Genomic DNA, 15,813 nt, shown 5'->3' on the forward strand with positions numbered 1-15,813 from the left:
GCGTTCGGGGCATGGACAAGATGCAGTGCAACAGGAGAGTATTGTTTGCGTACAGCGTAATGTGCAAGCTAAAGCGCGCATGCGTAATTCCTCCAACCGTGCATAGGCACTCAGATTGGAGCAGGCATCGAGACTGATGTAGCATTCGGCGAGGCGTTTGGCGATGGAAAAGGACTTGGTTTTTGACACATCACTTTTGTACTATCTGAGAAGAGCGGCGAGGACGCGCGAATCAAAGTTCAAAGTCTTCAGCTTGACCAAGTGCAATACCCTACGGCGACTCGAGCTCGTGAACTGACAACCAGAAATGCAATAGCACATGCGGCACACACGCATACACCCTGTATCCTCCCATGCCACCAATAAAACAAATGAACCACAAAATTACACCCTACCCATCCATGTCGCCCGTACCGTCTCGCCGAACCACGCTACAGCTGCATATTTCGAACCCTTGGGTCACCTACGAATTATACCCACTCCAACCTTCCCATCCAAGTAACTCTCTTCAAAAACCATGGAAAGCTGTAACCCAGCATTGCCCTGATCGGTCAGATACACCCATCATCCATTCAAAGAAGCAATATCCTATTCGGGCATCTGCTAACTAGAAACACGGTTAACGCGGGGCGCTTAAGTACCTTTGTACCGTTCCTTCACCGTTCAGCGGAGTGCGGCATGTGGAGCCGACTTGGCTTGGCAGTGGTTCGAGAGGGGTATGTGGTGTTGAACTGGTCGGAGAGCTGGTAATGGTGATGATGATGGGCGGAATTACCGGTGAGCCCTGGTGGGGGTTGGTAGTGGTGCTTATTCTAAGCAGAGTGGGCTGGGGCTGAGATACTAATCTAGTTCGTATGCAACATGCCAGATTAGGTAGTTGGTAGTGCTGGAATGTCAATTGTGCTTGTCTCGAATACATCACTATGACAGTATGAGTGTGATTGTTATAGACAAAGATGCATTGTGCCCGACTGCGGGTATCATGCTAACTACACTATGCGCCTTGACTATGCGGAAAACAGTAATCGTACACGAGACCAAGACATCGACAAGGTATATAACATGAAAGCCGAATGCGGAAATGATTAATGACGAAATTGAAAGATGAATCGCAGTCGACAAGCCTGCTGTATGTCTGCCTTAGGACTCGTCGTCTTCCTGCTCAAATGTCTCAGAGAAGTTGATCAGGGAGGTGAGCCTATCCGGTGACTCCTCAATACCCAGGATCTCTCGCTTGGCCTTGTCAGCTAACCACGTATGCGGTATTAGCATGATGTCGCCCTTGTTATTCCTGGCGAGTCGTGTTTTTTCTTTCTTCGTAGATAATGGCTCTAATGACTTGGTCGTAGAATCTGTGGCAGTGAGGGCATCACTCCGTCTAAGGCGATGCTCAAGGATATCAACATCGATCGTCCGTAGCGCAACCACATGGTATATGTGCACTTTCTTCTTCTGGCCATAACGGCGACTTCGGGCGATCGCCTGCGCCATGGCAGAATCGTAGTCATATTGTGTCTTTGCTAGGAAGGGTGACACGAATACGACGTGGTTGGCGATTGTAAGATTGCTGCGAAAGGTCAGTAAGAGGAGAGTGTCTAGAGAAACAAAGAGGACCTACACGCCAGCTGCAGATTCACTCCCAAGATTGAGTATGATAAGCTTCTTTCTTGTCTTTGGATCTTTGTTTGTTTTAAACTCCTCCATGAGCTTAGCTGAGGCAGTGAGTCGACCTCGACCTGGCGAGTGGTACGAAACGTCGTAGTGATCGAACACAGTTTCGAGAATGCTAACAATCTCTTCGTTCGGCGCAAAGATAATGCCCTGGTCGGAAGCCGGCATTCGACAAACAATTTGAACTATAGCCTCGAGTTTATTTCCATAGCCTTGCCCAGTGTCCTCACTTTCGTTCGAACCGAGATCGGCCATTCGGATGAGGTTGCCCTCGCTCGCATAAGAATTGCAGCCAAGATGAACGCAGGTCTCGTCATTAGTCCGTAGTTCAAGACACTCTTTGCATGCAGTATGTCCGCAGTATGGTATAGAGAAGAGCATTTGAAGATCGACAGTGCCTTTGCAACTAGAAGAACTGCAGCGAAGAGGCTGAGTCTTATCAAGGGCTGCAAGTTGTAGATAATCGCGGATAGATACGACAAACCGTTTTAATCTCGTCCTATGCGCGAGTTCAAGAGAAATTTCGCGGAGTTGCGAGAGCTGCTGTTTAATCATTCGCTCGCGTTAAACCTTCGATGTCTCTTCAAGAGCAGTAGTACCTCTCCTTGGCGTCTTCTAGGCTGTTCCCAACATCGCGCGAACACGTTGGCTGGATTCATCATCTCCAAGCCAATTGTACTGCGTGACGTCCTTCTTGTAATGGCCATACAGCTCCTTAATGCCCGATTCGGTGTTTGAAACCTGTTTCATTAAGCCCTCAAACTCAGATAGCAGTCTCAACAGTTCTTTCTCAGTGCTGCGGAGCTAACGCGAGCGCTTCTCAATCAAGACTTCGAGCGCTGACCTGCCCTCTTCAGTCTCAAAGAGCAACGCACACCTTAGCAGCGCTTCTTCAGCACTTGCAGAGCCCTCTAGGCTGTCATTCAGCCTGCTGCTCCTGTCTGAACCTGACTTCTTGTTAAGCTTCTTAATCTGCATCTTTTGGGAGATAAGGTATTGCGAGAGCTCCAGATAGAGCGCGTGGTAAGCGACATCTAGATCTACAGGCAAGAGCTTTTCTGAGCATTAAATATGGCGGAGCTCGGCTTTATTCTGTCTCATAAAGTTGTCGAGAAAATCTTGTGCGCGTTGATGCCTGCCTTCATGCCACTGTCGTAACATAACTTCGGTTTGCGACAAGAAGCTCTCAACATCTGTCTAGTCCAGTCTCGATATCTTTTCCGCCGAAGTCGTGACAGTGCCGTCACCACAGAAATATCGACCAAGCTTGACACCAAGAAAGGACGCCAATTGATTAACATCAGAGAAGTTGGCCAAGGTTGGTGTTCCCGAGAGGCACCAGCGTTTGTGTGCAGCTATTTTCTTAATACTCGTGGCCACAAAGTTACTCCCAATCTTGTTGTTGTCGTTAAGGTAATGGTACTCATCAACAATGATCCGGTTGAACTGAAAGAGATGCAACAGTGGCGCCAAGTTTGACGAGCTATCTGCTTCAGATTTGGCTTTCGTCTTGACTCTTTTTGAAGGTCGTGACGGCAGCTGAGTGCTGAACGACTCATATGCAGCACCATGGAGAATCTTAACAGGTAGTGTCGCTTGGAATTCAGGCTTCAGTAGCCGCTCGTCCAGGAGTTGCCCCGTCAGCTTTTTGAAATGCTTGTAGTCATAACGCTAGTACACTGCTAACTAACTTGGGATCTCGCTAACTGCTTTATCTAGCCAGCAACTAAATGCACGGCGATTGGTCTTGAGAGGCTCAGGCAAGGCCGTGAATTTTGCCAGTTCCGAAATATAACCTTCCTCAGAGAATAGCGTCCAAGAAACGATGACAATCCTGCTTTATAGGAAATCTTCGATGGTAAGACTCTTCAGCTAACTGTAGTTCTCTATGATAAGGACGTTATAGTCGTCAAATTCCTCTGAACCCAGGAATTCTTGAAGCTCTGTGCTCCATTGATGAGTAATATGTGGAGGACAAACGACTAACGTCGCAGCGGAGTCAAAACGTTGGGGTTGTTCAGCTGCCAAGGGTTGGTTGCGCTTAATAAGTTCCTCAGGTGTGACCTGATAGAATTCACTCTAGATAAGTCCTATACTCGCAACAGTCTTGCCGAAGGAAGGTTGATCAGCCAACACACCACCTCGAACGATCTTCTCTGTCTTAACCTGAGCTTCTGCTCTCCAACCCAAACCTAGAAAAACAGACTCTTCTGTCTCACAGATAGTTATTGGTCTTCCTATCTCTTGCTCTGCCATCCATGCAACAGACTTCTTCTGTGCACCACGTAGGTACCCTAGTAGCTTAAATAGGGCATCACGAATGTCGTTCGAATTGCTTTGCAACCAGAATTTCGGAAATAGCTGCGAAGGTAAATCAGCGTAATCCGTGATTAGCCTCCAGGAAGTGATTGCAGGATCCACCTCGGGAAGTCTCCCTTAAGCACGATGGACCAAAGACATGATATTGACGCCCACCCGAATTCGTGTTCCTGATGCATCACTTGAAGCCTCTAGTTGGACTATAGCAGGGCGTTGCTTAATAGCACGTTCGAATGTGGCAGCGGCTCGACGATCCTCGTGTGCCGTCGCTACACCGTTTTCAACGTTCCAAAGTATCTCTGGATAGATTGGCGCGCAAGAGCACTCGCCCTGCCAGTCCAAGTGCACTGCTTGCCAAGATAGGCATTGCGGCAGCGTCTTGGCACTCTCCAATACCCATAAGTAGTCTGCGAAAGTTTAGACGGACAGTTCGTCGTAGAGAAAGACGTCTAAGCAGACAAGCGTTTGTAAGCAATCTAGCACAACACTATCAACCAGACGTCCTGCTTCAAGAAAGTCCGCGTGCAAAGATACAGCCGCTAGTACTAGTGTCATCATAGCAGGAGTCCAAACGTCAAGAGCTGTGGTTGCGATGGCGTGTATACGCCCGTCCTCCATATGCCATGGTCGCCAGGATGGATGTACGCGAGCAAGGGAACTACGGCTCTCACCATAGTGTTTGCGGGTATGGTCACGACTGAATACGAAGCTGTCGTGCTCTGGCCGGCCAATGGGGTCGGGGTCGAGAAACATGTACATGTCGTTTACTGACATTGATCGCTTGTATAAACTTGTAAAAGCAGTTCCGCAATGTGGTAGGTGCTTATAATCGCCGACAATGGCCGTCAGACCGTCGCTTTCAATCTTGATTCTCTTTGGCACGGTTTCTTCTTTGTAATCCGAGAGGCCAAGTCTGCTCCTGCATAAGCTAATCTTCTTAGACGAGCCGCTCATATCAACGACGAGATCCTTGGTAGAGGGTATGCGCACTCTCTATTTAATGTTGAGAAGTGAATCTGCAACGGTAGCTTGCGCGATTGGATTACTGAGGAACTTCCGCAAGGTACTGTTCCTAGGAAGATGTGTTGGACACTTGACAAATAAGGACTACTGTATATGGTTACCTACCACTAGCTCAACTGTAGCCTGGTGAGAGCTGTAGGTGATCTTCTACTGGTTGTAGTCTCTGGAGAATTCGCCGATGCAGAAATACTGAGAGCCTAGCTGCGCTTCCGAAACGGTAGCTAGATACTCATCTAGTACTGGGTCCTTCGAACCTAGCTTGGAAGCCAGACGACCGATGTTAGGAAAAACGTTGAACTTTAACCGTGAAGGTATAAGTTGTCTCCATCGCCTGATGAATTCGTCGGGTGGCGTTGTTCGGTGACTGGCTGGTACGATTGTCCTGTAGACGTGCTTAGGGTTACCTGCGCATGATGAGCAGGCTAAGTGTCCGCACGCTGAGCAGATCTGAATTGCGGACTTGCTTATAGCCTGTTTGCCTTCGCAATTATACATACGCGCACTCGACTTGGCTTCTTGCTGGAGCTTGACAAGGTTGAGATCCTCGTAAGTGCTAGGCTGAACGAAAGTACGCTTTAGCATGCTAGGCTCCGTGATCATGTTACTGCCAGGTGGAGCAGATAATGTTTTGTCTCCTGACTTTGCCTGATATGGGCGGAAAGCTTTGCATCCAACAATAAGAGCAGAGATAAGAGAGGCCCTGATTACTGTCGTGGACATGGCATTGCCGGCAAGATTCTGCAAGTCCTTTTGGGTTTCGTTGGCGAAAAGCAACCTATTAAGAGGCATCCCCTGGAGCATTAAAAGCTGGCTACTGTTAAGGGCATGTTGCCAGTTGCTCGCAAAGTCCTGTCCACCTAGGGTAATACACAGCACGATTCCCAAATCTGCTTTAAACCAATCCACGTTCTAGCTAACGTCCCACAACGCCATCTTGTAAAGAGAATCGTAGCCTTTCGCTGCAGCTTCCAGATGAGCAATGTCTATCGCATCGTGTACTCTTGAGGACTGCGAGATATAAAACTTCCTGTCCGCGAAGTCAGGGGGTCTGTACAACTATTAGTCTGGGTGTCATTGACGACAGCAGGATTACATGAACTTACAGAACGGTGCCGTTATCGCTGCGTCGACTAATAGGACTTAGTATTCCCAGCCTCTTCTCTGAGCGAATGTAATCATTTCGTAGTTTGCATAGAGCCCAATCTAGCTCATTCTTCAATAAGCTGTAACCGCTTAACTCTTTCAGCGATTCTAGGAGGAACGCTTCGTATGGAGAACTGCACTGTCTCTCCAAATTTTGCATCAAGTCTTTCCACTGGCTTGTTGCGCTCTTGACACCTTTTCCGAAGAGAGTACGCTCGATTGCCATCATATACATACGCTCTCTGGTTTGAGGTAGGTAGTAGTTTTTCGTGTCGCAATAAATCCACTAGGCTTCGTATCCGATTCTGTCGAATCTGCGCACAACGTCGTCCCATGTCTTCTTCTCGTTCTTAACGTTCTCAAGCAACACTATGCTTGGGCGGAAGCGATCCGTGTAAGCATACATTCCCTGGAATGTGTCGCCTGACTCGCCACCATCATCCAACGTCTTTCCCCTATTGTTCAATCTTAAAAGGTCTTTGCAGACAAAGCCTGCAACAAGGATGTCTACATCTGTTGGAATATCCACTTCTGCGCCATATGCTGTTACTGCTGTGGTGGCGGACTCGCGAATGAAATCACGGACATCTCTGAACAACCGTTCTGGGGCAAAGTTTCTCTCTATGTAGCCCTGCTTGAATACTTCAATTTCGGCAGAGAACTCTTGCTGAATTTGCATCCGAGTATGACCTATTGCCACCAAAGCTTTCGAGATCTCGTCAAGCGCAAGCAAAGGAGATTCTGTGCCAGAACACATTGTGGCAACCCTGATGGGTCTTTCTCCCAGACTTTCCAAGGCTTCGCCAAGACCAAGTTGCACAGCTTTGGCAGTCATGTCAGACATGCACTCCCCAATGCTGGAAAGTGGCGGAAGGCTTAGGTCGATGCCCTTGCCGGCTCGAGTAGATTCGCCAAGCTTGTGCTGTCTGCGTGGTTTCGGTTTGGGGTCGTCATCTTCAATAACGATGCTCTCTTCATCCAGCATGATGTCTAGCGACCCAACGTCGCTTATGGCTGATGCTTCGTCTTCGTCTTCGTCTTCGGAAGAGACAACCTCAATGTCGGCTTCGCTCTCTTCGTCCGTTGCGGGGGACACGTAAACATCGGATTCGGATTCATCTTCAGCTGTGAGGTCCACCGGGTCATCGGGGAACTGCTCAACGTAAGATACCCTTGGCCGAGCTCTGATGGAGCGTCCACCAAGACGAAGGCTCGATGTGCCGCTGCCTTTGCTTTGATCGATATCGGCTTCCTCCGTTAGAAGATCTTCACCAGATACTGTGTCAAGCTCGAGATCATCCCTTAATCTGAGATCATTCGAAGTTATAGGCGAAGGTAGTCCATCGTCGACATCTTGTGTGTGGCCGTTTGCGTCTACAAGTTGCTCTGATGTCCTCGTGCTTTCGCGCAAACTTGACCCTGCTGGGCTTGACCTCGGGCTAGCAACTTGAGTATACTCATTAGGTTTGCTGTCAGGCAAAAGCTTTCTGCGCTTCAGTCTAGCCGTGCCGCTGCGTATAGTGCTGCGTTTGGGCTTCGCGTACACATTTTCTGTAGTGTGCTGTGCGTCATCGTAGTTGGTATGCCTGGTCTTTCGACCTCTGGTGGGATTCTCTGGGGTGACGTCTCCAGATTGTGGAGTGATGACGCTTCGCCTGCATGAGTTGTCAGGCCGCTTCTTGTTCTTCTCGGGTAGTTTGCGACAAAGGTGCGCGGTTTTGTTTCGCGTGCAAGTATCGCAAGGGTTTCCTCCATTGCATGCTTTGAAACCTCGAATTGTGCAGCGTGGACAACGAGCTGCGATCGCTGCCGATTCCTGAGGCGTAGGCAGTCGACACTTTTTCCTTCTGTCCCGTATACAGCGTGTACACAAATCTTCTCCTTCTTCCTTACGACATTCGTATGCCGCATTGCCTCCGCGGGTAAGGCAAAAGTAGCAGCAGTCTTGAGGAATGACTAAGTCGGGACCATCGTTTATCTCGGGGAGTGACGTCGGATTGTTGGGCGCAGGAATCGAATTATCTACGCTGGGTCAGCTCTTGAAGTGGTAATGGTAAGATGAACGGCATACCATTGACAGGCTGGGCTCTGCATGTGCTACGTGTGCTACGTGTGCTGCGGACTTGATTGCCTCGCGTCTGAGTCTCAGTCAATGCAGTGCACTCGGTCTGCCCTGTCCGAGTTTTTGTGCGACGCGTGAGGACCTCAGTGGTGACGACATCCCACTCAGGCGCATCGCGTGCAGGCGAGAGTTCAGCCACGCGCTTGCGTTTACGCGACTTCTCGGGTTCCATGCTGAGAGAATGTGGGTGCGAGACGCAAAATTCAGCATGGAGACAACAAGAAGTAAGGCTATATAATAGTGAGGTTGCTGAGCATGCTCACGGCATGCAATTCAGGGTGGGGTGCATCGAGTTTCATGCGGCATGTTGTAGCCCTGGACATGGCAGGTACGTAGCGCGACGCGTCCCGCGCTGGTGGAGCGAAAGCACGTGTTAGCCTCCACCACGGCATATACCCCGCATGCCGTCTCTCACCATTGAGCGATATGCCCTAGGAAAGACGGCTATGATTCAGATTGATAATTTGGCGAGTGAAGGTACAGAAGGCTTGTACGACACTATTTGGAGTACGTGTAGTCATAGCGGATAGGCTACCATGTTGGGAAAGGTGATATTCCATGCAGCGATGTCGCAGCTTGTATTCTCGCCGTCTTGGTATGGTACTTGTCTCGTCCTCTGCAGCAAGATCAAAAAGAAACATACAAATCATCAGGTTTCTCCCACCTCACGACTGTTAACGAAGGAGCATCATGTCTAATCAGGCGGCCAACACTTTTGAGGACCTCACAGGTGTCTCAACTTCCTCATTCAGCAATCCCTACGACGCACTGATCGCGGCATGCGAAGACGATCCGGTAAGATGCTTCTGTACTCTGTATTCGCACTTACTGAGCACGATTTTGCAGACGCGAATCCAAGAAAAGTATGAGCTGCATCGCACCACGAGGAACCAGCAGCAAAAGGCGAAGATGCTCGACGCCAACTTTCAAGGCGTCAACATAGATCCAATTCTGTTAAGAGTCCATGATACCACTGTCGAGCCTGGATACAAAGACCCCCGCAACTGCTTTGTGAGAACCCCAATATACGAGCCGGATGTGAGACAGAAACTGACTCTGTACGCGAACAGGTCTTTTGGGGAAGACCGACACAGCAAGTCAAGGATATGATCAACCGAGTGCAACAGGAATTGCTGACGGTGGCACCTAGTATGTAATATGTCGTTGTTGTCAAAGTCAAATTCTAATACGAACAGATCTTTGGCTCATGCCACGGGATAACCTCCACATCACGGCATTGGAAATAACGCATTCGAAGACGGCACCAGAGATTCAGAAGCTAGTAGATGGGGTACGAGATAAGATACCTGCCATAACTGACTTTACCCACGACCATCGTACGCGCCTTATCAAACCGCTCATCGGGTACGACGCTTCAGCCATAGCATTGAGCTTTGTACCTGCAGCCAGCGAAGGTCTACATTCGGGTCGCACACCAGAGGACGACAAATTCACTTACCATCATCTCCGCCGGGACCTCTTCTCCATGTGCCGTGATGCAGGCCTTCAAGTTGAGTCACGGTACGTTGTGCCCTCAAGCCATCTCACCATTGGCCGCTTTATCCATACCAAGGACTTTGAAGACGGGACTGGCTCGCCTGATGCCCAAAAGACAAAAGCTTTGATCGATAAGATCGAAGAGATTAATGCTTGGCTTGAAAAAGAGTATTGGCCCGAACACAACGAAGGTAAGATACCTACGGGTGGAGAGTTCAACGTGGGACAAGAAACAGGTCTGCACTGCAGGACAGGTACTTTGTGGTATGGCGGGGGCGAGGTAGTGCATATTGGGAAAGGCTATTGAGCGGCAAACATCAGTTCAACAATTAATCTGAATCTTCATCATGGATCGTGGAGATATTGCAATCAGTGTGCATGGTCACCCCTTGGCAGTGGCGGCAGGTGCGGAGCGGCGGGGATGACGTGTGGCTTGTGGCTTGGTCCAAGCGCGTTCCTGAAGCTCCCCACGCGGCATCTCAGACCCTGACGGTCAAGTTGTATCACGCTTGTTTCTGCTTTGGCTTGCTTAGTGGCGGCATTTGGACCGGACAGATCATCGAATAGTTATTGCAGCGAGAGCGGACCAAACTCGTCCCCATACTGCAGCCTAGACACGTTTGCGACCCCGTGAGGCCTCATTACTTCTGCCTCTTCCAAGACCATACGTGGCATACATCACTCCCTACACTCTCGAATTCGAAAGCGACTCCCAGCCGTCAAACATGTTCAACCGCGACCGACTCCCAGGCCTTCCTGGAAGCTCCCCTCGGCCAGCACCACGCAACGACGGTTACGGACGGCCACCGCAACAGCAACCACCTCAAGGGCCTCCGCGCGGACAAGACACAAGAATGGGCGGCTACGATGACCGACAACCACAAGCCTATGGTGCTCCACCACCAGGTGGACAGCGTATGCCTGCAAGAGGCCCACCAGGAGGCGGCGGAGGGGCCGGGCCTGCAAGACAGTTACGGCCCATCAAGAGCCCAGGAGGCAATGCCTATGCCTTTGGCAACATGTAAGTACAGTCCACAATCACCCCATTCCAAAGCCTCTGCTGACACGTCAAAGTGTTGCAGTCTCGCCTCAAGACTTCCCACCAAACCCCGACGGCTCCGATGTCTACATCCTCGTCAACGGAAACTTCGCCCTCTCTGCTCGGCCTACACAAGGATGCAACCCAGGCGAGATTGGTCTCACGGATGCACAACGAACATGGGCTAGCATATCACTTGGGCCTCAGGAGCTTGTCATGGCAGCACCTTACGACCACTTTGCTCAGAGCGGCGGAAAGTCATACCTGGGCGCAGTTGATGTCGAAGTCGGATTTGCAGGGAGGAAGACCACTGAGACGCCGTATGACCAGGACGAGCTCGCTACCATGCTCAAGAAGAGTTTCGAGAACCAGATCCTTGCGCCAGGCCAGCAACTCTTGATGGATATCAAGAGTATACCACTCAGGCTATCCATACGAACTGTCACACTTGCCGATCTGTCCATGGAGAAGGACGACACCAACGCGCCCTCCCTCACCGACCCGCGTGCTCGTGGAATCCTCACCAGACATACTCAGGTCGACTTCTTCAAGGACGCTCGAACAGACATTAAACTAAAAGCATCAGCGCGACGCGCAGCGGCAAACTCCATCATCCAGCCAGGTTTCAAGTTCGAAGATATGGGTATCGGTGGCTTGGATAAAGAGTTTGGTGCCATCTTTCGACGAGCTTTCGCCTCCCGTATTCTGCCTCCGGGCATTCGCGAGAGAATGGGTATCGATCACGTACGCGGTATGCTTCTATATGGACCCCCTGGTACTGGTAAAACTTTGATTGCTAGGCAAATCGGAAAGATGCTGAACGCCCGGGAGCCCAAGGTCATCAATGGCCCTGAAGTACTAAACAAGTACGTCGGAGCTTCGGAAGAAAACATCCGAAAAATGTTCGCCGATGCAGAGAAAGAACAAAAGGAGAAGGGCGATGAGAGTGGCCTTCATATCATCATCTTCGACGAACTTGACGCTGTCTGTAAGCAGAGAGGTTCTGGTGCAGGCAGCGGTACTGGCGTAGGCGACAGTGTTGTCAACCAGCTGCTATCCAAGCTCGATGGTGTCGATCAGCTGCACAACATCCTACTCATTGGTATGACGAACCGCATGGACATGATCGATGAGGCCCTCTTGCGTCCCGGTCGTCTCGAGGTGCATCTGGAGATTTCCCTGCCTGATGAGTCTGGTCGAGCCCAGATCCTCAAGATCCACACTGCGAAGATGCGCAAGAACGACGTTCTTGCGCCCGATGTCGATGTCGAAGAGTTGGCTAAGCTGACGAAGAACTTTTCTGGTGCTGAAATCAATGGTTTGGTCAGGGCTGCCACATCATACGCCTCCAATCGACATATCAAAGACGGCACCACTGTTAAGGCAGACGTGGAAGACATCAAAGTTATGCGACAAGATTTCATGACGGCACTCGATGACGTCAAACCGCTTTTCGGTGTCGCTGAAGAGGAACTCAGCAAGCGACTACGACACGGTATCATCCACTACTCGTCATTCATCAATGATATCCTGGAGGACGGACGCCTGTATATCAATCAAGTCAGGAAACCAGAATCATCGCCGCTACTCTCTGTTGCACTACACGGACCACCAGGTTCTGGAAAGACAGCTTTGGCTGCCAAAATGGCCATTGATTCAGGCTACCCGTTCATCAAGTTGATTTCAGCTGAAGATATGATTGGCTACAGTGAAATGCAAAAGGTTGGGCAGCTCGACAAGGTGTTCCGAGATGCATACAAGAGTCCATTGAGCGTTATCGTCATTGACTCAATTGAGCTTTTGTTGGATTGGGTACCAATTGGTCCCAGGTTCAGTAACACGGTTCTGGCTGCTTTGAAGGTCCTGCTTGGCAAGGAGCCACCAAAGGTATGCAGAATCCCTGTATCACATCATCCATGAAATCCTCTAACAGACCTAGGACCGTCGCTTACTTATTTTCGCGACAACAACCGAACGATCGGTACTTACACAGCTCGATCTCTTCGCCAGATTCGATGCCGAAATCGCAGTCCCGAACGTGAACACACAAAAGGAGCTCGCCAATGTCCTGCAAGAATCCGGTGCCTTCTCTGATTCCGATCAACAGCGTGCCATCAGTGAGATACAGGAGATGACAGGTAACACTGAAATCGGGGTCGGTATCAAGAAGATCCTCACCGGTATTGAGACCGCGAAGCAAGACCAGGATGTACCTGGCCGTTTCGCTCGCGTCATGTCTCGTGCTATTGCTGCGAACCGGGGTTCGATTTAGGCTGGCAAGGGTTCAAAATCAACGAACTACTTGTCGGACCATCAGAATTGAATTAGCTAGACTACCTGTAGATGTCTTTTGCAACAACTGTGATGACAGCATTTGTTGTGGAAACATAGAGTAATTATTGAGAAAAGATATCACACCGAAATGTCGTCCTCTGATAACTCTGTTAAACTTGCACTCAATCTCACCTCAAAGTCTGTACACCACTCGCCTCACTTCTACTCGTATCCCTGCTCACTCGCATCAAAAGCAACATTTCCAGTTCTCGTCCGGAATCTAACTCATTCCACAACATGTCTTCGTCTCCTCATACTGCTGCACAACTGTTGGTCGCTTGTCAGGCCGCTTTTCAATAACCTCACATCTGACACCCGTCGGTGCCCTTGGTCTCACAACGCAGCAGGCAGACACTGCTTCATCATGTCAGATCCCTGCAGTGGAGTCAATTACGCGTTTGCTTCGGAGCTCGCCGCTGCTTTCCTTTTCTTCTCCCGAGTCGTACTTGGGCCGCCTTGCTTCCGATTAGGCGGATGCGAGATGGTACGTGGCGTTTGGGCGGGGGTAGATGCACGACATACTGTGGCTTAGGGATGTACGGCATGAGCTTGCATCATTGGCAAGTTATGAGAATGATGGGCTGAGATGTACAGTAGGGGTTTCAGGTTGAAACTCTAAACTGGTCTTCTTCGTTGGTCGGGGTGTGGCTTGCTTATGGGGGAACAGTGGGGGAACTTGTCTTCGGGGTTAGTGCAGTTATGTTCAATGCAGGTAACTTGCGGAGATACATGTTTCATGTTTCAGTTGGCCCGGCGAGAATTGACGCCCACTGGCTAGGTTTAAGGATGAACCGTCACATGATGTTGCCACTACATTGGGACACGGAGCGGGCTTGTGCAATCAGTTGGCTTACGAGTGGACCTTGCGGATCCACTATAATGGCACGTTCAGGCTGAATGAGAACCAGAATGGCTTTATATCTCCTAAGCTGCGACTCGGTTAAAATATACAGCATTCATGTGCTTGTGGGTGGACCGCTGCGCTGGGAGATGGCCGCAACGGTCATACAAGCCGTTACATCAACATGTGAGTAATAATAGAGAAGTCACACCAAAGAGCCCCTTGCAAAAAAGACTATTCCTTCTCCAGCCTCATGGTATAGTACTATCATGACGTCGACCCAAAAGCAGTCCAATTCCCAAACCAAGGAGACGAAAGGAGAACACCCAGCCGGATCCAACGCCCCAGTACTACCCGTCAAGTTCCACCGTCTATTCGTCAACGTTTGACGAATGAAGATGCTTACCAGCTTGCAGTTCGCCTCCGGCCCATCGACGGCTGACAAGGGATCACGCCAGTGCCGCACTATCAGGTCCCGCAAGTCGATTGACTGCCGCCATTCGTTCGCTAGCTATCGACAAGCGCGTAGCACTTGCATCAGGCAGCGGGCCGGACCGCGTCACATTTGCTGGAAAAAGTAAAATGCCGGCGTGTGGGTTTCGCTAAAGCAGCGAGGCCGAGAGTGGAGCGGAGTGGAGCAGGAAACCGTGAACGACAGTTCGTAACTTGACGCGTACCACATTGTTTGTGGTAACGTCGTGATATATAACAGAAACAGAAAAATCTGTAGAGTCCAGAAAGTTGTAAAATAACCGTGTGCCGCCCGAATCTTTGTAGAAACCGAAAGTTGTATGTTTGAATCATCCACAGAGGCCGTAAGGCACTTTTGTAAGAATCCGTGGTACTAGTAGTCCACTGGTGCTGGGTATTTGCCTTGTGCAGTGCGGAATTGATCTGGATATTTGCGTGCCGCACGCTCGTTGAGTGAGCTATCGAATATGTTAGTTTTACTGTTCACTCTAGAATCGCACTATTCTTACTCTACTCGCTTCTGTGTCCATTGCAAATCTCTCTGCACTTCTTTCGCAGCTTTCATGCCATCGGCAAAGTTCATGCGAGCACCGGCCAATCTGCGCTGAGCAAGTTGCTGTAGTTCAAGGAGTTCTCGGTGTTTAGCGTTGAGTTCACCAGATCTGGTTGTCATGTCAGCTCTGCAAACACGGTCGAAACCTTTTGATCGGCCTCGCAGCAGGGGGGCCTTTGAACATACGTTTGCGCCTGTCTCGCCAAGCTGCGATCTAGCGGCATCGGATTGAATGAGCCGTTCACACGGCTGCCCATGTAATCGAGGAGATCCACGCTGGCGGCGCCGCTAGTTGACTCGTAATCACTGGCAGATCCGGCGTAGTTGCTGGAAGTTGCTGATGGTTCGTATGATGGAACTCCAGATGTTGTGACACTATCGTTGGCCTCAGGTGGTGACCCTGCCACACGTCCGTAGCCATGCTGTTGCTGCGGATAGAAGAAGCCTGGCTTCTGTGGCATGCTGATTGGGTAAGAGGACTGGGGGTATTGGTAGAAAGAGTGGGTAGAAGCCATTCTGAATATTGGTTGTATTCAAGATAGGTGTTAAAGGGTACTGAGTGGTGTGCTAGCACGAAGCTCAAATGTTTTGATGTTTTGAGTGATTGCTAGGAGCACTGAGGCTTGTAATGCTTAGACAAGGGGCAAACGTGATGTAGCGTAACGATATTTAGAGAGGTGAGTGAAAGAGAAACAGAAGAGAATCTCGTTGAGCCTGTGAAAAGGCCTCTTTTTATACCATTCAGCCATAGACATGCTAGGAGCATGCTGATCAACGGGGACTGGCTTTGACCCCTTCAT

General features: G+C 50.0%; 4 protein-coding genes across 4 annotated transcripts; 2 read left to right on the forward strand and 2 right to left on the reverse strand.

The window, feature by feature from the left end:
• Positions 1-1,140: 1,140 nt before the first annotated feature.
• GT037_009020 (uncharacterized protein) lies at positions 1,141-8,450 on the reverse strand (the record flags this gene model as incomplete). The annotated part of the gene is made up of 11 exons (XM_038934067.1): positions 1,141-1,567; positions 1,619-2,077; positions 2,516-2,711; positions 4,662-4,903; positions 5,165-5,417; positions 5,511-5,820; positions 5,932-6,061; positions 6,117-6,143; positions 6,444-7,811; positions 8,148-8,178; positions 8,228-8,450. 11 exons carry the CDS (start codon positions 8,448-8,450, stop codon positions 1,141-1,143), a joined length of 3,666 nt encoding a protein of 1,221 aa, XP_038783412.1.
• A 518-nt stretch (positions 8,451-8,968) lies between these two features.
• Positions 8,969-10,082, forward strand: GT037_009021 (uncharacterized protein; the record flags this gene model as incomplete). The annotated part of the gene is made up of 4 exons (XM_038934068.1): positions 8,969-9,073; positions 9,125-9,289; positions 9,349-9,427; positions 9,475-10,082. 4 exons carry the CDS (start codon positions 8,969-8,971, stop codon positions 10,080-10,082), a joined length of 957 nt encoding a protein of 318 aa, XP_038783413.1.
• Positions 10,083-10,500: 418 nt separating this feature from the next.
• On the forward strand, positions 10,501-13,086 carry GT037_009022 (vesicle-fusing atpase; the record flags this gene model as incomplete). The annotated part of the gene is made up of 3 exons (XM_038934069.1): positions 10,501-10,796; positions 10,850-12,701; positions 12,754-13,086. 3 exons carry the CDS (start codon positions 10,501-10,503, stop codon positions 13,084-13,086), a joined length of 2,481 nt encoding a protein of 826 aa, XP_038783414.1.
• A 1,747-nt stretch (positions 13,087-14,833) lies between these two features.
• Positions 14,834-15,528, reverse strand: GT037_009023 (uncharacterized protein; the record flags this gene model as incomplete). The annotated part of the gene is made up of 3 exons (XM_038934070.1): positions 14,834-14,918; positions 14,970-15,122; positions 15,200-15,528. 3 exons carry the CDS (start codon positions 15,526-15,528, stop codon positions 14,834-14,836), a joined length of 567 nt encoding a protein of 188 aa, XP_038783415.1.
• Between the last annotated feature and the right edge of the window lie 285 nt (positions 15,529-15,813).

The sequence above is a fragment of the Alternaria burnsii genome, assembly GCF_013036055.1.
Source record: "Alternaria burnsii strain CBS107.38 chromosome Unknown 697, whole genome shotgun sequence".
Taxonomy (NCBI): Eukaryota; Fungi; Ascomycota; class Dothideomycetes; order Pleosporales; family Pleosporaceae; genus Alternaria; species Alternaria burnsii.